We start from the raw sequence: 20,384 nt of genomic DNA on the forward strand, positions 1-20,384 counted from the left end.
CTTACTATTCCACTTGGAACGTAGGCACTTGTCAACATGCATGTAACCTCGTGCACCAAACACACGGAGATGATCCAGCATCGGTTTGGACGTCCAGAACACGGCGTGTGGAGTTGTGTCACCTCTAGCTGCGTTAGGAAAACGGTTTGTAATGTACGCCGTTGTCATAATCGCCTCTGCCCTCCAATATTTGGGAACCTGTTGGTAGTAGAGCATGGTCCTTGCACGCTCTACAATGGTGCGGTTCGTCCGCTCCGCGAGCCCGTTTTGCTGCGGCGTGTAGGGGGTGGTAGACTTATGCACAATGACTTGATCATCACAAAATTGAGCAAACGTTTTGCCAGTGTATTCGCCGCCGTTGTCAGTGTGGATGCGCTTCAACGTTGCACTTGTCTGCGTCTCAGCGAATTGACGGTAGCTCTTGAAAGTGACGTGTGATTGTAAGTGGACAATTGATATATTTATATTAGTATTCGTGTGTGCGGTATCTAATTAATGCTTACTTTGTAGCTGCTCCTACGGCTTCATTCTCATGTTGTTGCTCAATGCATTCAGTGTAAGTTGCGATTGTGTGCGTTGACTCTATAACATGCATACCGTTTTTTCTGGACTGACATTCTGCAGCTCTGTTAGGAGAATTATGCGATCAATAATACGTTTTCGACGGAACAAAAAGCGTTTTTCAGCAGGATCGCTCCGCCAAGCTGCACTATATCTTTCTTCCAGGTCTCGTACTGCTGGGCCCCCGTGTATCCCGCCGACCATTCTTGTCAGACCTGATGCACGTTCTTCACCGACGCAACAGCTTGTACGTCGGGGGCGCCTGCGCTGGATGAGATGGAGCTACTAGAGGAAGTGTCGCAGGGACTGATGCACCCCAGTCATCGATGTAGGCTGTTGAAACTGATGTAAGTTGTGTGAATGTTTGTTTCATATTTAATACCGACAACCTAACTTCGCTGATTTTGTTGTGGATGTGTGCAAGTGTTAGCTGGTGCTGTTGACTTAGGTGCTCCATTAAGTCAGGAACCACTTCGTGTAAATGCATTATTTGAGGTGACTTCTCTGTTTCCATTTTGGTTTTCAATTCGATTGCAAATGCATTGAACTCATTGTTGTTAAAAAAAGAGAGCAAGTCCACAACTTGTGTGCCGGATGCAGATCGCGGAGCAACGCGGCAATTTGGAGAACAACCACCCACAGGTACAATAATAAGTCTAAAACAACTCCCAGTTGATATATGAGGTGCTGACAGCTGCGTATATACCGCCATATCGTTTTCGACAAACGGAAAAACAGCACGCTGGAGGTTATCGGGTGGTGTTAGCGATGCCCGTCCCGTGTAGAAAGTGCGTCGGTCAGGCGGAAACCCAATAAGCGATCGCATAGCCTCCCTCGGTAACGCACTGAGGTAGCACCCCTTCATTGCTGAAGCATTCCACCGTCCTAACCACCAGATCTGTGCCTCTGTAGCCCCTGCAAGCTCAGCCATTCTGGCTCCTGGCGCACGGGCAGCATGTGTCTTTGCCTTCGAGTGATACCGAGCGAGGTAAAGGCTTTCACAGTAGCGTCATAGTGGGAACGGAACGTCATTGGTTTTGGGGATCCTTACGGGACTTCAGAACCTCAACGTCGTACCATTTTGCTGAGTTCAAAACGTCAGGATTTTTTTTCCATTTGCACGCACCAACGTAAGAAGAAGTAAACCCCGAGAGCTCCAATAGGAATATCTCTACATTGTGGTGTCTAATCAAATTTTCGCAATCCAAACTGATTTGTTTTACCTTGGTCCATGATCATGACTAAAGCGCGGCATTCTTTATGCTCACGAAGCACGCTGACAAGGTCGGGAAGCTCCAGGTTACGTGCCGACTTGCCTTTTAGAAAGCACTCATGACACAGCAAATGTGTAGTGGGTCTAACTTGACTCACTACTTTAGCTTACACGTTGCGCAACGTGTATGAGGAAGCGTAAGTACTTAGTAATTACTTAGGTTAATTATATTTGAATACACAAATATAAGTTAACTTAGACAAGACTCCAAGTAGCTAGTTTAAGGTAAAATGAGAACTGTATTGTTTGTAAATTGATCTTCCTCTAAAAGCTGCTAAAACTGTTTATCATCTACGAAAGGGTTGGCAGCGGCTGGCTGTCAGAGCCCCGCTAATATGCATGTCTCTGATTGGTAGAAAGATGCTGCTTTCTACCAATAGGATCTTTTGGGTATGTGTGGACCACTCACTGTGGTGGTCCACTTCAATGTATCCATCGGTGTGTCTTACACCAATGTGAGGAAGTATCCAAAACGTTTAACAGATAACCTATCTGTTAAATTCACAAGTGGCTTGCAGCCACTTGTACGTGTAACCCCGTTACACCATCCCCCCCTTAAGGTTAGACGCGCGGGGTCCCCGCACGTCAATCTTTGGAATTGACCATTCGTCAATTCTCCGCGTTTGGAGAAGAAATCCGCGCTCATTCAACGATGAGCGCGCCTCAGAAGAAGTCCTCAAAGTCAATGGGGAGTCATCTCTCCATCGACGACTACTTCGAACGCCAGAAGGCGAAGTACGGTGACGTCGTCGACTTCGACGACGACGATGAAGACATGGAGGGCGAGGAGGACTCGCCCTCAAAGCGTAAAGACTCAGTGTCGAGCGAATCGCTCGACCCTCACGCCAAGAACGTTCGCCCGCGTGAAGGGGACGAATCGGACGCTTCGAGTTCGAAGCGTTCGCGTACTGAGAGTGATACCCCACTCGCTTCAGCTGGGGCTCTCAGTACTCCGCGCGCTGCTGCTGCAGCGCGTGATGTTAAAGCTCAAGGCTCTCCGCGCGCTGCGCCTGCAGCGCGCGATCCATGGATGCCGTCCGCGTCCGAGATCGCGGACCGGTTTGGGAACTCGGTACCTCCGAATGAGGTGCCGCTGTACGTATGCAGCGCCATCAAAGATGACGGTGTGGCTGCCGAGCTGCACTTTGATGCGGAAACGCATCAAAGGCGCGATTACTACATCGGACTCTTTCATGAGCTCCGATGGTTTCAAAGCAAGAAGACCTCTTCTCGCAGCAAAGTGCCCGAATGGCAGGCACTTTGTCAAAGCTGGAACGCCTTGTTGAGAACTTCAACAAGAGGCCGAGTGCTTACCGTGATCGTATTAAGCAAGCGCGTGATCGCTTCGAGACGTACTCGAAGCGTGGAAAGCTGGAGCAACTTCATGTTGCTGCTGAGGAGGCAAATGTGCCGTGCGCTGTGCCCGAGGGCTTTCAGTGCACGAAGTGCTTTCCAGGCGCGGTCCGCTTGAGCGACCGCGACCTGAACGGGTACACGTCGTTCCGTGTGCCCGAGAGTCTCAAAGAGCTCCGTGCTAAGTTCTTAGCACGTGAGGGTTCGGGCGCTAGCGATGATCGCAGCGCTCGTGTTACTTCCCGCTGCGCCAGCGCGTACTGCTCTTCGTACGCCCTCACCATTTCCGGAACGTCCTCCAGCAAGACGTTCCGCGGCTCCTATGTATCTCGATGGGGAGGAAATCCTCTCCAACGAATACGAAAACGAGCCCCTTGAGGGTTCGTTTTCGGGATACTATGGTCAACAATCCGCTCAACAATCCAGCGGGTTGAGCCGCGGGCGTCACGGATCGGCGGTGGCGGGGTGGGAACACGCCCGGGTATGATCAGCCCCGGGCTGATCAGTATGCGCCTCTCCACGACCGGGTGGCCGTCGTGGAGCGTCTGCAGGGCGCTGAGTTCGCCGCCCTGAAGCAGGAGCTGGCGAACCAGAAGGCCCAAGTCGCAGCGGTCTCGCAGACCGCCTCGAATATCCAGGTCGAGCTGGGGACCCAGATGAAGGGGTTGCTCCAGCGCGTCCGCGCGCTGGAGGAGAGGTTGCTCGTCGCCGAGGCCAAGTCCTCCGCTTCTGCCTCGGCTCCTGCCGAGGCTTCGGGTCAGCCGAGCTAGATGGCTCGTGCTGCCGGTATGGCTTCAGCCGTCCGACGTAAAAGGTCGGATGGAGGCGCATGCTAGACGGTATGTCTAGCGTGTATGCGTTGCCGTGCCGTGCCAACACAGTGAACGGCCCGATGAAGCGCGGAGCAAGCTTGCTTGCTCCGAAATCCGAAACTGCATGTCTAGGCAGGTTTTGTGTAGCTAACAAAACTAATGAACCAACTTTAAATTCATTTGTGTTGCCTCTGCCCGCATTGTCTGCGTTCAGCTTCTGTTGATCAACAGAAGCTGCTATTATGTCTTGGACAAACCGAATCACGGCTTGTCTTTTGGTGATGAAACTGATTGCATCCGAGCTGAAGTCATTCAGCTCGCTCTCCGCTAGAGGCCCGGCCTCTGCGTGGTTCTTTGCGGTGTCTGCGCCCTGCGCAGACCCGTGGTCGTTGGCCATGTTGTTAGGGGAGTCTGCGCCCTGCGCAGACTCATGTGGTTTGTCCATTGTTGCAGCTGACACTGTGCAAGTGTCAGCGGTTTTCTGCGGCTGCTGTATTGCAGTCGTAGATCCTCCCCACTTAAAGTGGGGAGCCATCACTCCGAGTAAACTCGGTAGACGTGGATGCCGCATGGCATTCACGTAGAACGGTGTATGCCCGGTCGAGGCATGCACTGAGTTATTGATGGCAAACTCTGCCATCGATAAGCACTCGCTCCAGTATTGGAACGAGTGAGCGTAGCTCTTCAACATATCGACAAGCACGCGATTCACGCGCTCGGTTTGACCGTCCGTCTGCGGATGATCCGCAGTCGACATGGACAGCTGGCTCCCAAGAAGTGTAAACACTTCTTGCCACAGATGCGCTGTGAAGCGCGGGTCTCTGTCCGACACGATGTCGGTCGGCATGCCATGGTGTTTGAACACCATGTCGACGAGCAGACGGGCTGTCTGCTTCGCGGTCACCTCTGCTGGCACCGCAGCAAGATGGTACATCTTGCTGAAACGGTCTACAAAGACCACAACACCGGTGTTCCCTCCGCTATCCGGGGGAAGACCAAAGATGAAGTCCAAAGACATGGACTTCCAACACTCCGACGGAGTCGGTAGTGATTGCAGTGGAGCCTGCGCGAATGGCGCAGGCTTTACGCGTTGGCATACCTCGCAAGCACGGATGTACTTGCGCACCCACTTATACTGGTGGTGCCAGTAGAAGTCGCGCGTGAGAAGGACGTATGTCTTCTCACGTCCGAGATGTCCCGCAGTCGGGGCATCGTGATACTCGTACATGATCCTGAGTCGCAGGTCATGGTCATTTGGCACGACAACGCGATCCGCGTTGTCGTCGACTGCGTTGTAAAGTAGCAGTCCTTCGTGCACACGAAAGCGGTGTGCACGCGCTCGAAGGTGCTTGGGCAGCTTCTGACGGGACTTGTCAGAAGGCGCTGTGCCATAGGCCAGCAAGAGCTTCGCGTCCGCGTCGTGCGCGTACGCGGCCTTCACATCATCCAACAGAGATGATGTGGGTTTGCTCGATCGTATGGCGTCAATGGCATTGACGTCAACAGCTTCTGCATAGTCCGGCCGACGTGATAACGCGTCGGCCACCACGTTCAATCTTCCGGGTTTGTATTCGACCCGGAAGTTATACTCCGCAAAGAATGAGAGCCATCTCGCCATTCTTTGTGAAATGTGGCGACTTCACTGCGGTGCGCAGTGAAGCATGGTCGGTGTAGACCACAAATGGTCTACTCACAAGCAAGTACACTCGGAACTTTGCGAGTGCATACTTCATGGCAAGGAGTTCCTTGTCATGCACCGGATAGTTGCGCTCAGCTGGCTTCAGCTGACGCGATTGGTAGTAGACGACACGATCACGGCCCTCGTGATCGTGCTGCGATAACGCGCATCCGATCGCGAAATCGGATGCGTCACACACTACGTGAAATGGGCGATCTTGGTCAGCCACTGCCAAGATCGGCGCCTCAGTCAAGCCCCGCTTGACTGTATCGAATGCCTTTGGCAATCGGGTGTCAATTCCACACAGCTTCTTTCTTAAGAAGCTGTGACAGCGGGCGGATCTTGCCCGCATAGTCCTCCACGTACTTGCACAAGTACGTGGCTGCCAAGGAACTGCCTCAGTTCCTTGACACTTGAAGGCGTTGGCCATTCGTTAATCACTCTGACCTTTTCTGGGTCAGGGCGGACACCATTCTTCCCTACGAGACACCCGAGGACGGGTATCTCGCTCGCCCCGAAGATACACTTCTTCAGGTTCGCGTAGAGCTTATGCTTTCGCATAAGCTCAAGTAGCTGCCGGAGATGCACCCTGTGCATCTCTACGTCGGTCTTCCCGTCCACAGCCCGGCTGTGGATGAATACATCATCGAAGTAGCTCGGTGCGAAGTCGCGCACCGAGCGCAACAAGTGCGTCACGCACCTGTTGAAAGTCGCAGGGGCATTCTTAAGCCCCTGTGGCATTACTAGCCATTCCCAGAGCATGCCGCTTGGCGTGCTCACTGCCGTGAGAGGGATATCGCTCTCACGCATTAGGATTTGATAAAATCCATCTCGCAAGTCGAGAGCACTGTAAACGGTGCTCCCGGCCATCGAATCGATGATAACATCTTTTCGTGGTATCGGCGTCTGGTACCGTCGCATCGTTCAGCTTGTTGTAGGCATGAACGATGCGCCATCCGCCCTGTGGCTTCTTGACACAGAACGTCGGAGCACTGTGCGGGGACTTTGATTCCCGCACTTGTCCTGCTTTACGACGACTTTCAAAGAAGTCGTCGATCGCTTTCACTTGCTCTCGCGGCAGTGGCCACTGCCGCGTGACACAGTACTTCGTGCCCGGCACGAGATCAATCTCGTGCTGAATGCCCTTATCCTGCGGAAGCTCCGCAGGAATCTCTTCCGGGAGTACGTCTTTGTACTCCCTCAACAATTGTAATAGGGACTCGACTTCAGCGAGTCCCAACCTTATTCCTCGAAGCGCTCTCGCTTCGTCTTCGCACTGAGAGTGTCTTCACTATCAGTGGTACTTCCCATGAAGAGCTGCCTCAGCTCTTCGCTCTCGCTCGCCGTTCTTTCGCTGTCCGAAAGAACGCAGACTTGTTCGATGCGTCCATCGTGCAAGTCGCGCGTGAAGCGCTTCCAGCTCATGGCTGGAAGCGAAGTCAACTCCGACGCCGTCGTCGGAGGACTAGCGAGTTCCATGTCACGATACTGGAATCCAGTATCGGTGCGCGTCAAGACGCTTAGCGTCTTGACATTCGGCGTCACCGCCGCAGTCTGCCCAGCAGACTGCTCTTGTTGCGTCTCGGTCCCGGACCGAGACTTGCGCAGCGTTTTCCGCTTGCGCCGTCTTCTTGTTGTGCGGAGCCCGGCTCCGCACAGTTGTTCTTCTTGTCCAGGCCCGGCCGTGGACAGTCGTTCGCCGGCGGACCCTGTCCGCGGGCGCGCGGTATCAAGCCCGGCTTGACCGCATTTTCCTTCGTGCAGCCCGGCTGCACGGTAATGTGTCCCTTCGCCGGCAGACCCTGTCTGCGGGCGCGCGATATCAAGCCCGGCTTGATCGCATGGCGCTTCGTCGTGCAGCCCGGCTGGACGACAGCATGCAAATTGCGTCAGTGCGGTACGTTTGCAACCGTCCGCACTGTTTGCAGCGTCAACTCCCGGAGTTGACACGCCTTCGTCACCTCGACGCCATTCATTGGCGGAGCCCCTCATGACTGAGGGTGCGTCGGCTCCGGGAGCCGACGCGTCGTTGTCGACCTGACCGCTTCGGGTCAGGGACTGTCCCTTACACGCTTGAACGTGGGTGTTGGTTCCCGGAACCAACACATCTTTTTCTTCTGACGTCGGCAGCATTGCCGACGTGGGTCTCACTTGTGCGCGCCCTCGCGCACTTCTTGGGCACTCCGGGACAGCAGCATAAAGCGCTGTCTCGACTGGTGAGCAGCCCGCACCAGCAGGTGCGCGCGCTGCGGTAACAGGGCCATCGCTCTCTGTTCCGCTGTCGCGTCCGAAGCGCACGCGCGTGCGCTTCTTCCAGTCTATCACCGGATCATGCCGTGCAAGCCACGGCATGCCCATTTCACGTCGAACTTATCGTCCAGGTCCAGGACGATAAAGTGTTCGACAAACACTCGTTGTTTGTACGAGAAGCGCACGTTCACGACGCGCTTCTCGGTCTTCACGATGGCACCTGTTGCCAGTCGTACCTCAGAAGACTTCGAGGTGTATCTACCTCCTCGAAGTCAAGTCTCGACAGGCTTCGTAGTCGAACAAAGTTGTTCGACGCGCCTGAGTCTACCAATGCTCGAAGAGAGTCACTCGCTCTCTTCGAGTAAACCTCAAGATGACTAGGTTTGGCCTGTCATCTTGTTTCTTGCAGTGAGAGCTGGTCTCACTGGGGGCTGCAGTCCTCAGTGTCGCGTGTCCGATGTCGGCACGCGCGACTGCATTACCAGTAGGGCGCCCCGCGCCTACTGGATGTTCGCGTTTTTGTTGGTCCGCGGCGATGCCTAGCATCGCCACGACGGCCACCTCCAGGGGCATGGGAGCTGTACACTCCCGTGCAAGTGACCGATCCTTCCGCAGCGGAAGCATCGCACGTTACCTCCCTGCTGCTGGTAACCAGCAGTTGTTGCGCTCGAGAGGTCCATTGGCTCCGGACCTCCCGTCTCGCTACCGGGCGCGGTTGCGGCCTCGGTACGTTTACATGGAGTTTAGCCTGCCGCAGGCTAAACTCTTCTTGCATGGCAAGAGTGATTGCAGCTTCGAGAGTACTCGGGTACTCTTGGAAGAGATAGGTCTTCACAGGCCCATCTCTAAGCCCCTTCATGAACGTGACGACCTTGGTCGCCTCGTCAATCGAGTTAGTCACGATATTTGATACCAAATATCGTGCACGCTGCGCGTAAGCATGGACGTCATGCTTACCCTGCTGAAGGTCGAGGAACTCCGCCCTCGACCGGAACTCGTTTGCGGGGGCTCAAACGCTTGTTTGAGCTCCTCTTTGAACACTTCGTACGTGCTGAAGCACGTAGGATCGGAGAGTCGGCGTCCATACGCCCAACACCTTCCGCGTCCGCCAAGGCAGGACATGGCGAACGCGACCTTCGACAGCGGGTCGACGATGCGTCGAGCCGCTATGGCTGTGTCGAGTTCGACAAGCCATCGGAGGAGAGGCTCGCCCTCTCTTCCCACGTAATTGCTTACGCTCAACTTTAATGGTTGAGCACGCGGTGTCGTCCCTGACGACGCCGTCGCTGAGGAAGCAGCATCACGCTGCTCCTTCATGATGAAGCCCAGAGCAACACCATGTTGCTCCGTCGGCGATAGCGTACGCAGCATTGTAGCTATCGCCGCTTCTCCAATGACTGTTGACAGTCGTTGGAGGGCTTCCCACTCTGGGTCAGACAGGTGGGGGCAGTCAGCGCGTGCAACATGCGTTGCAGGCGTGTTGGAGCTCTCCATGGGCACCTCCGTGCTCATGTGGTTCTCGGCTCCGCGTTCGTACACCGCGTACGAACGTCAAGCAGTCGGTCGTTGGACGGACTACAAAGTGCTACCAGGTGTAGTGGGCCTACTTTGGCTCACTACTTTAGCTTACACGTCGCGCTACGTGTATGAGGAAGCGTAGGAGTTTATTAATAATTTGAATTAATTATACTTGAGTCCACAAGTATAATATAAATCAAATAAAACACCAAATAGGTAGTTTAAGGTAAAATGAGAACTGTATTGTTTGTAAATTGATCTTCCTCTAAAAGCTGCTAAAACTGTTTATCATCTATGAAAGGGTTGGCAGCGGCTGGCTGTCAGAGCCCCGCTAATATGCATGTCTCTGATTGGTAGAAATATGCTGCTTTCTACCAATAGGATGTTTTGGGTATGTGTGGACCACTCACTGTGGTGGTCCACTTCAATGTATCCATCGGTGTGTCTTACACCAATGTGAGGAAGTATCCAAAACGTTTAACAGATAACCTATCTGTTAAATTCACAAGTGGCTTGCAGCCACTTGTACGTGTAACCCCGTTACAAAATGACTCGTCCGGTTTCGCAAGCCAGGACTAGTGCTTAAATTCATGTAGTATCGCGATATGGAGACAAGGTCGCTTGTAGTGCAGTAGCCATCGAACAGGGACCAACGCCTCGATCGGTGTACTCGCGTTTATTTCTGTTCGTGCTTTTCGCGTTTCAGCGAAGCCAACAGCGCCTTGTTTAGGTTGTTTAGGGGGTGTGAATGTGTTCGCTCCACGACTTTGCTGATCGCTGTACAAGTCTGATATAGCGTTAACATACGTTTGAACTAGCAGCGCTGGTTTTCCGATCAGGGCCCTTAGTCCTTACTTTTCGATCGACGACTTCTTCTTGTAGGAACAAGTGCATCTTTGCCGCAGTAACCTGGTAGTGAGTTTAATGGAAGCTCTTGCGATCACACCATTCTTTGAACACTTTTTGCTTTGGCGCGTAAGAGCGAGTTGTGTTGGTTGGACGTGCGTCGCGACAACGGTCCAAAGTTACGTGGGCGCTCTCCTCGAGCTCAACTTGCAGCGCCGGTGACTCCGTTGTGCCGTAGCGACGTTTTGTAACTTTTTACGAACTTGGAGAACAACATTATTGTCCAAAAAAATGTTATCACAGTCGGTAGACAATAGAGAGGGACGTCGTCCCCATAGCATGGTGCACTCAAATACAGTGATCCCTCGTCTTTTGATTGCTAGTGCACAAGTACCTCCGGGTATCCTTTCTCCTCCAAGATCTTCCTTCGGCACCTTCACGCTGTCCTCTGTTGTTCTATTCCCCTGCTATTACTTCATCTAACATGTCCGATCCGAAACCTTAACAGGTTGTGAACCCCAGGCTGACAAGAGGACCCGCGCGAAGCAACCACGTTGCCAGCAAGCCCGATGGACCACGTCTACTCGACGGTTGCCACGTGTCAAGCCACTTTCGCCACGAGGCCATGCTGCTCTACTTGACCATGCTGCCCTTGATGCGCCTGCGGCGTCGCATGAGTCACACAGTTGGAGGGTGAAGGGAGACACCAGGGACAGGCAGATGGATACAGCAGCGACTACTGGTAGGAACGGAGACACAGCGGCGGACTACTGGGTACTGAAGGAGACGGCATCGGCGGGCTGCCGCGGTGCGGAACGAGACGGCAGCAGAGAAGCTGTCCTCCAGGTTCATAGTGGAATTCGTGCTCTAGACTACTAGGTAACGAACGACCTGGTGGCTTGCCCCCGTCAACAGCGCAATGGACAGCAGTTCACAATATTCATCCTTCTTCACACCCCGGCCTCTACTCTACAGGTTATGAGCCCAACAAACCACGACGATGCCGACGATGCCCAGCTCCGGGAGCCGCCCCTGCCCCAGTTCCTGGTCAAATCGCTGCTCAAGTGGGAGATGACGCTGCCGGTGATCACGTCGCCGCGCTGACTCGCGAGAGCGGACGTGGTGCCTCCGACCAGAGCAGTGACCGGCTGGATCCACTCAAGGGCCTCGTTGACGGTCCGGTGCGAGACGCCGCGCGCGATCGGCTGGAGAACGGCCAGCTGCAGCGCGGGATGTACGTGTCGAACTCGTCGGCCGCCGGCTCGAGCGCATTTACCTGCCCCTGGCAGCTCGTCGGCCGCGAGGGAGGGCCGACGCTCTCAGTGAAGCTATGGGCATCAGCCCGGCCATGCAGCAGCAGCAGCAGCAGTTGGTGTCTGCTCAGCCGCAGCCAGTGCCGTTTCAGCACGCGCCCGTTCCGGACCAGCGACAACAGCAGCAGTTCGTGCCGTCGCAAGGCTTCGTGCTGAAGATTCCGTCGTTCAAGCTTCCGATCGAGCGGTTCTGCGGTAAGGAGATGTACGAAGGCCTCGGGGCGGGCTAAGGACTAGGGACTCATGTTCTTGGACGAGTTGATAGCCACGCAGGTGATCAGCGGTGGTGACTGGCCTGCGGACTTCAAGGATCGTGCACTGAATCGGCACCTTGAGGGTCCAGCGCGGAAGTACTTCGACCGAAGGAAGACAATTTGGTCGGCGGAGTCACCAACGCTGGAGCAGCTAACGAACCGCATGTTCGAGGTTTATAAAAAAGAGGTCACGGTTGAGCAAGTCACTCGCATGATGCGAGCGCGTAAGCGTGTGGATCGTACCTGGATTGAGCAGTGCTACGACTTGTTTGCAATTGCGAGCGCTGCCGATTGTTCGGAGCGCTTGGTGTTGCAGTACATTTGCGAGTGCGCGCCACTGGAGATCCAAAGGGCGATGTAGACGACAATTAACCGGCGCCGTGTCGACCGGCTAAGGCAAGCGTGGGAGCTGGCGGATTTTGCAGCACGCTCGAAGCAGATATGAATGGTGGAGACAACGCGCACGGCAGAAACTTTCGTGGTAGTCGCAGCGGTGGCCATGCTGGCACCAGCGACGGCGGTAATCTGGTCGCGAATGCTGTAGAGGGTGCAGACGCGAAACGCAACGAGCGATGCTGCTGGCGCTGCTATCAACCAGGCCACCTGAAGAAGGACATTACTAGCAAGAAGAAGGATGGGCAGGCAATGTTCGGTCTTGCTGTGGGAAATAGCAGCAACGGTTCGTGTGTGCTCGACAGCGGAGCTAGAAGGTACCTGGTGAAGGATGCCAGCCTGTTGATCGATCCTGTGGACTGCGGCGAGACCTGCAAATTAGCCGACGGCCAGGCCATGTCGGTGGCTGTAGTGGGCCTACTTTGGCTCACTACTTTAGCTTACACGTCGCGCTACGTGTATGAGGAAGCGTAGGAGTTTATTAATAATTTGAATTAATTATACTTGAGTCCACAAGTATAATATAAATCAAATAAAACACCAAATAGGTAGTTTAAGGTAAAATGAGAACTGTATTGTTTGTAAATTGATCTTCCTCTAAAAGCTGCTAAAACTGTTTATCATCTATGAAAGGGTTGGCAGCGGCTGGCTGTCAGAGCCCCGCTAATATGCATGTCTCTGATTGGTAGAAAGATGCTGCTTTCTACCAATAGGATGTTTTGGGTATGTGTGGACCACTCACTGTGGTGGTCCACTTCAATGTATCCATCGGTGTGTCTTACACCAATGTGAGGAAGTATCCAAAACGTTTAACAGATAACCTATCTGTTAAATTCACAAGTGGCTTGCAGCCACTTGTACGTGTAACCCCGTTACACCATCCCCCCCTTATAGGTTAGACGCGCGGGGTCCCCGCACGTCAATCTTTGGAATTGACCATTCGTCAATTCTCCGCGTTTGAGAAGAAATCCGCGCTCATTCAACGATGAGCGCGCCTCAGAAGAAGTCCTCAAAGTCGATGGGGAGTCATCTCTCCATCGACGACTACTTCGAACGCCAGAAGGCGAAGTACGGTGACGTCGTCGACTTCGACGACGACGATGAAGACATGGAGGGCGAGGAGGACTCGCCCTCAAAGCGTAAAGACTCAGTGTCGAGCGAATCGCTCGACCCTCACGCCAAGAACGTTCGCCCGCGTGAAGGGGGACGAATCGGACGCTTCGAGTTCGAAGCGTTCGCGTACTGAGAGTGTTACCCCACTCGCTTCAGCTGGGGCTCTCAGTACTCCGCGCGCTGCTGCTGCAGCGCGTGATGTTAAAGCTCAAGAGCTCCGCGCGCTGCGCCTGCAGCGCGCGATCCATGGATGCCGTCCGCGTCCGAGATCGCGGACCGGTTTGGGAACTCGGTACCTCCGAATGAGGTGCCGCTGTACGTATGCAGCGCCATCAAAGATGACGGTGTGGCTGCCGAGCTGCACTTTGATGCGGAAACGCATCAAAGGCGCGATTACTACATCGGACTCTTTCATGAGCTCCGATGGTTTCAAAGCAAGAAGACCTCTTCTCGCAGCAAAGTGCCCGAATGGCAGGCACTTTGTCAAAGCTGGAACGCCTTGTTGAGAACTTCAACAAGAGGCCGAGTGCTTACCGTGATCGTATTAAGCAAGCGCGTGATCGCTTCGAGACGTACTCGAAGCGTGGAAAGCTGGAGCAACTTCATGTTGCTGCTGAGGAGGCAAATGTGCCGTGCGCTGTGCCCGAGGGCTTTCAGTGCACGAAGTGCTTTACAGGCGCGGTCCGCTTGAGCGACCGCGACCTGAACGGGTACACGTCGTTCCGTGTGCCCGAGAGTCTCAAAGAGCTCCGTGCTAAGTTCTTAGCACGTGAGGGTTCGGGCGCTAGCGATGATCGCAGCGCTCGTGTTACTTCCGCTGCGCCAGCGCGTACTGCTCTTCGTACGCCCTCACCATTTCCGGAACGTCCTCCAGCAAGACGTTCCGCGGCTCCCATGTATCTCGATGGGGAGGAAATCCTCTCCAACGAATACGAAAACGAGCCCCTTGAGGGTTCGTTTTCGGGATACTATGGTCAACAATCCGCTCAACAATCCAGCGGGTTGAGCCGCGGGCGTCACGGATCGGCGGTGGCGGGGGTGGGAACACGCCCCGGGTATGATCAGCCCCGGGCTGATCAGTATGCGCCTCTCCACGACCGGGTGGCCGTCGTGGAGCGTCTGTAGGCGCTGAGTTCGCCGCCCTGAAGCAGGAGCTGGCGAACCAGAAGGCCCAAGTCGCAGCGGTCTCGCAGACCGCCTCGAATATCCAGGTCGAGCTGGGGACCCAGATGAAGGGTTGCTCCAGCGCGTCCGCGCGCTGGAGGAGAGGTTGCTCGTCGCCGAGGCCAAGTCCTCCGCTTCTGCCTCGGCTCCTGCCGAGGCTTCGGGTCAGCCGAGCTAGATGGCTCGTGCTGCCGGTATGGCTTCAGCCGTCCGACGTAAAAGGTCGGATGGAGGCGCATGCTAGACGGTATGTCTAGCGTGTATGCGTTGCCGTGCCGTGCCAACACAGTGAACGGCCCGATGAAGCGCGGAGCAAGCTTGCTTGCTCCGAAATCCGAAACTGCATGTCTAGGCAGGTTTTGTGTAGCTAACAAAACTAATGAACCAACTTTAAATTCATTTGTGTTGCCTCTGCCCGCATTGTCTGCGTTCAGCTTCTGTTGATCAACAGAAGCTGCTATTGTGTCTTGGACAAACCGAATCACGGCTTGTCTTTTGGTGATGAAACTGATTGCATCCGAGCTGAAGTCATTCAGCTCGCTCTCCGCTAGAGGCCCGGCCTCTGCGTGGTTCTTTGCGGTGTCTGCGCCCTGCGCAGACCCGTGGTCGTTGGCCATGTTGTTGGGGGAGTCTGCGCCCTGCGCAGACTCATGTGGTTTGTCCATTGTTGCAGCTGACACTGTGCAAGTGTCAGCGGTTTTCTGCGGCTGCTGTATTGCAGTCGTAGATCCTCCCCCACTTAAAGTGGGAGCCATCACTCCGAGTAAACTCGGTAGACGTGGATGCCGCATGGCATTCACGTAGAACGGTGTATGCCCTGTTGAGGCATGCACTGAGTTATTGATGGCAAACTCTGCCATCGATAGGCACTCGCTCCAGTAGTGGAACGAGTGAGCGTAGCTCTTCAACATATCGACGAGCACGCGATTCACGCGCTCGGTTGGACCGTCCGTCTGCGGATGATCCGCAGTCGACATGGAAAGCTGGCTCCCAAGAAGTGTAAACACTTCTTGCCACAGGTGCGCTGTGAAGCGCGGGTCTCTGTCCGACACAATGTCGGTCGGCATGCCATGGTGTTTGAACACCATGTCGACGAGCAGACGGGCTGTCTGCTTCGCGGTCACCTCTGCTGGCACCGCAGCAAGATGTACCATCTTGCTGAAACGGTCTACAAAGACCACAACACCGGTGTTCCCTCCGCTGTCCGGGGGAAGACCAAAGATGAAGTCCAAAGACATGGACTTCCAACACTCCGACGGAGTCGGTAGTGATTGCAGTGGAGCCTGCGCGAATGGCGCAGGCTTTACGCGTTGGCATACCTCGCAAGCACGGATGTACTTGCGCACCCACTTATACTGGTGGTGCCAGTAGAAGTCGCGCGTGAGAAGGACGTATGTCTTCTCACGTCCGAGATGTCCCGCAGTCGGGGCATCGTGATACTCGTACATGATCCTGAGTCGCAGGTCATGGTCATTTGGCACGACAACGCGATCCGCGTTGTCGTCGACTGCGTTGTAAAGTAGCAGTCCTTCGTGCACACGAAAGCGGTGTGCACGCGCTCGAAGGTGCTTGGGCAGCTTCTGACGGGACTTGTCAGAAGGCGCTGTGCCATAGGCCAGCAAGAGCTTCGCGTCCGCGTCGTGCGCGTACGCGGCCTTCACATCATCCAACAGAGATGATGTGGGTTTGCTCGATCGTATGGCGTCAATGGCATTGACGTCAACAGCTTCTGCATAGTCCGGCCGACGTGATAACGCGTCGGCCACCACGTTCAATCTTCCGGGTTTGTATTCGACCCGGAAGTTATACTCCGCAAAGAATGAGAGCCATCTCGCCATTCTTTGTGAAATGTGGCGACTTCACTGCGGTGCGCAGTGAAGCATGGTCGGTGTAGACCACAAATGGTCTACTCACAAGCAAGTACACTCGGAACTTTGCGAGTGCATACTTCATGGCAAGGAGTTCCTTGTCATGCACCGGATAGTTGCGCTCAGCTGGCTTCAGCTGACGCGATTGGTAGACGACACGATCACGGCCCTCGTGATCGTGCTGCGATAACGCGCATCCGATCGCGAAATCGGATGCGTCACACACTACGTGAAATGGGCGATCTTGGTCAGCCACTGCCAAGATCGGCGCCTCAGTCAAGCCCCGCTTGACTGTATCGAATGCCTTTGGCAATCGGGTGTCTTAATTCCACACAGCTTCTTTCTTAAGAAGCTGTGACAGCGGGCGGATCTTGCCCGCATAGTCCTCCACGTACTTGCACAAGTACGTGGCCAAGCCAAGGAACTGCCTCAGTTCCTTGACACTTGATGGCGTTGGCCATTCGTTAATCACTCTGACCTTTTCTGGGTCAGGGTGGACACTATTCTTCCCTACGAGACATCCGAGGAAGGGTATCTCGCTCGCCCCGAAGATGCACTTCTTCAGGTTCGCGTAGAGCTTATGCTTTCGCATAAGCTCAAGTAGCTTCCGGAGATGCACCCTGTGCATCTCTACGTCGGTCTTCCCGTCCACAGCCCGGCTGTGGATGAATACATCATCGAAGTAGCTCGGTGCGAAGTCGCGCACCGAGCGCAACAAGTGCGTCACGCACCTGTTGAAAGTCGCAGGGGCGTTCTTAAGCCCCTGTGGCATTACTAGCCATTCCCAGAGCATGCCGCTTGGCGTGCTCACTGCCGTGAGAGGGATATCGCTCTCACGCATTAGGATTTGATAAAATCCATCTCGCAAGTCGAGAGCACTGTAAACGGTGCTCCCGGCCATCGAATCGATGATAACATCTTTTCGTGGTATCGGCGTCTGGTACCGTCGCATCGTTCAGCTTGTTGTAGGCATGAACGATGCGCCATCCGCCCTGTGGCTTCTTGACACAGAACGTCGGAGCACTGTGCGGGGACTTTGATTCCCGCACTTGTCCTGCTTTACGACGACTTTCAAAGAAGTCGTCGATCGCTTTCACTTGCTCTCGCGGCAGTGGCCACTGCCGCGTGACACAGTACTTCGTGCCCGGCACGAGATCAATCTCGTGCTGAATGCCCTTATCCTGCGGAAGCTCCGCAGGAATCTCTTCCGGGAGTACGTCTTTGTACTCCCTCAACAATTTGTAATAGGGACTCGACTTCAGCGAGTCCCAACCTTGTTCCTCGAAGCGCTCTCGCTTCGTCTTCGCACTGAGAGTGTCTTCACTATCAGTGGTACTTCCCATGAAGAGCTGCCTCAGCTCTTCGCTCTCGCTCGCCGTTCTTTCGCTGTCCGAAAGAACGCAGACTTGTTCGATGCGTCCATCGTGCAAGTCGCGTGAAGCGCTTCCAGCTCATGGCTGGAAGCGAAGTCAACTCCGACGCCGTCGTCGGAGGACTAGCGAGTTCCATGTCACGATACTGGAATCCAGTATCGGTGCGCGTCAAGACGCTTAGCGTCTTGACATTCGGCGTCACCGCCGCAGTCTGCCCAGCAGACTGCTCTTGTTGCGTCTCGGTCCCGGACCGAGACTTGCGCAGCGTTTTCCGCTTGCGCCGTCTTCTTGTTGTGCGGAGCCCGGCTCCGCACAGTTGTTCTTCTTGTCCAGGCCCGGCCGTGGACAGTCGTTCGCCGGCGGACCCTGTCCGCGGGCGCGCGGTATCAAGCCCGGCTTGACCGCATTTTCCTTCGTGCAGCCCGGCTGCACGGTAATGTGTCCTTCGCCGGCAGACCCTGTCTGCGGGCGCGCGATATCAAGCCCGGCTTGATCGCATGGCGCTTCGTCGTGCAGCCCGGCTGGACGACAGCATGTAATTGCGTCAGTGCGGTACGTTTGCAACCGTCCGCACTGTTTGCAGCGTCAACTCCCGGAGTTGACACGCCTTCGTCACCTCGACGCCATTCATTGGCGGAGCCCCTCATGATTGAGGGTGCGTCGGCTCCGGGAGCCGACGCGTCGTTGTCGACCTGACCGCTTCGGGTCAGGGACTGTCCCTACACGCTTGAGACGTGGGTGTTGGTTCCCGGAACCAACACATCTTTTTCTTCTGACGTCGGCAGCATTGCCGACGTGGGTCTCACTTGTGCGCGCCCTCGCGCACTTCTTGGGCACTCCGGGACAGCAGCATAAAGCGCTGTCTCGACTGGTGAGCAGCCCGCACCAGCAGGTGCGCGCGCTGCGGTAACAGGGCCATCGCTCTCTGTTCCGCTGTCGCGTCCGAAGCGCACGCGCGTGCGCTTCTTCCAGTCTATCACCGGATCATGCCGTGCAAGCCACGGCATGCCCATTACCACGTCGAACTTATCGTCCAGGTCCAGGACGATAAAGTGTTCGACAAACACTCGTTGTTTGTACGAGAAGCGCACGTTCACGACGCGCTTCTCGGTCTTCACGATGGCACCTGTTGCCAGTCGTACCTCCAGAAGACTTCGAGGTGTATCTACCTCCTCGAAGTCAAGTCTCGACAGGCTTCGTAGTCGAACAAAGTTGTTCGACGCGCCTGAGTCTACCAATGCTCGAAGAGAGTCACTCGCTCTCTTCGAGGTAAACCTCAAGATGACTAGGTTTGGCCTGTCATCTTGTTTCTTGCAGTGAGAGCTGGTCTCACTGGGGCTGCAGTCCTCAGTGTCGCGTGTCCGATGTCGGCACGCGCGACTGCATTACCAGTAGGGCGCCCCGCGCCTACTGGATGTTCGCGTTTTTGTTGGTCCGCGGCGATGCCTAGCATCGCCACGACGGCCACCTCCAGGGGGGCATGGGAGCTGTACACTCCCGTGCAAAGTGACCGATCCTTCCGCAGCGGAAGCATCGCACGTTACCTCCCTGCTGCTGGTAACCAGCAGTTGTTGCGCTCGAGAGGTCCATTGGCTCCGGACCTCCCGTCCTCGCTACCGGGCGCGGTTGCGGCCTCGGTACGTTTACATGGAGTTTAGCCTGCCGCAGGCTAAACTCTTCTTGCATGGCAAGAGTGATTGCAGCTTCGAGAGTACTCGGGTACTCTCGGAAGAGATAGGTCTTCACAGGCCCATCTCTAAGCCCTTCATGAACGTGACGACCTTGGTCGCCTCGTCAATCGGGAGTTAGTCACGATATTTGATACCAAATATCGTGCGCGCTGCGCGTAAGCATGGACGTCATGCTTACCCTGCTGAAGGTCGAGGAACTCCGCCCTCGACCGGAACTCGTTTGCGGGGCTCAAACGCTTGTTTGAGCTCCTCTTTGAACACTTCGTACGTGCTGAAGCACGTAGGATCGGAGAGTCGGCGTCCATACGCCCAACTCCTTGCGCGTCCGCCAAGGCAGGACATGGCGAACGCGACCTTCGACAGCGGGTCGACGATGCGTCGAGCCGCTATGGCTGTGTCGAGTTCGACAAGCCATCGGAGGAGAGGCTCGCCCTCTCTTCCCACGTAATTGCTTACGCTCAACTTTAATGGTTGAGCACGCGGTGTCGTCCCTGACGACGCCGTCACTGAGGAAGCAGCGTCACGCTGCTCCTTCATGATGAATCCCAGAGCAACACCATGTTGCTCCGTCGGCGATAGCGTACGCAGCATTGTAGCTATCGCCGCTTCTCCAATGACTGTTGACAGTCGTTGGAGGGCTTCCCACTCTGGGTCAGACAGGTGGGGCAGTCAGCGCGTGCAACATGCGTTGCAGGCGTGTTGGAGCTCTCCATGGGCACCTCCGTGCTCATGTGGTTCTCGGCTCCGCGTTCGTACACCGCGTACGAACGTCAAGCAGTCGGTCGTTGGACGGACTACAAAGTGCTACCAGGTGTAGTGGGCCTACTTTGGCTCACTACTTTAGCTTACACGTCGCGCTACGTGTATGAGGAAGCGTAGGAGTTTATTAATAATTTGAATTAATTATACTTGAGTCCACAAGTA

General features: G+C 55.1%; 2 protein-coding genes across 2 annotated transcripts; both read left to right on the forward strand.

Annotated features, from left to right (window-relative positions):
- Nucleotides 1-11,011: 11,011 nt before the first annotated feature.
- Nucleotides 11,012-11,395, forward strand: IUM83_19121 (uncharacterized protein; the record flags this gene model as incomplete). Its single annotated transcript, XM_067944154.1, has 2 exons — nucleotides 11,012-11,137; nucleotides 11,207-11,395. 2 exons carry the CDS (start codon nucleotides 11,012-11,014, stop codon nucleotides 11,393-11,395), a joined length of 315 nt encoding a protein of 104 aa, XP_067784801.1.
- Nucleotides 11,396-11,621: 226 nt separating this feature from the next.
- Nucleotides 11,622-12,219, forward strand: IUM83_19122 (Pol Polyprotein; the record flags this gene model as incomplete). The annotated part of the gene is made up of 2 exons (XM_067944155.1): nucleotides 11,622-11,799; nucleotides 11,870-12,219. The coding sequence occupies 2 exons, from the start codon at nucleotides 11,622-11,624 to the stop codon at nucleotides 12,217-12,219; spliced, it is 528 nt and encodes a 175-aa protein (XP_067784800.1).
- Nucleotides 12,220-20,384: the final 8,165 nt, after the last annotated feature.

This window comes from Phytophthora cinnamomi (assembly GCF_018691715.1).
Source record: "Phytophthora cinnamomi strain GKB4 chromosome Unknown Contig85, whole genome shotgun sequence".
Taxonomy (NCBI): domain Eukaryota; phylum Oomycota; class Peronosporomycetes; order Peronosporales; family Peronosporaceae; genus Phytophthora; species Phytophthora cinnamomi.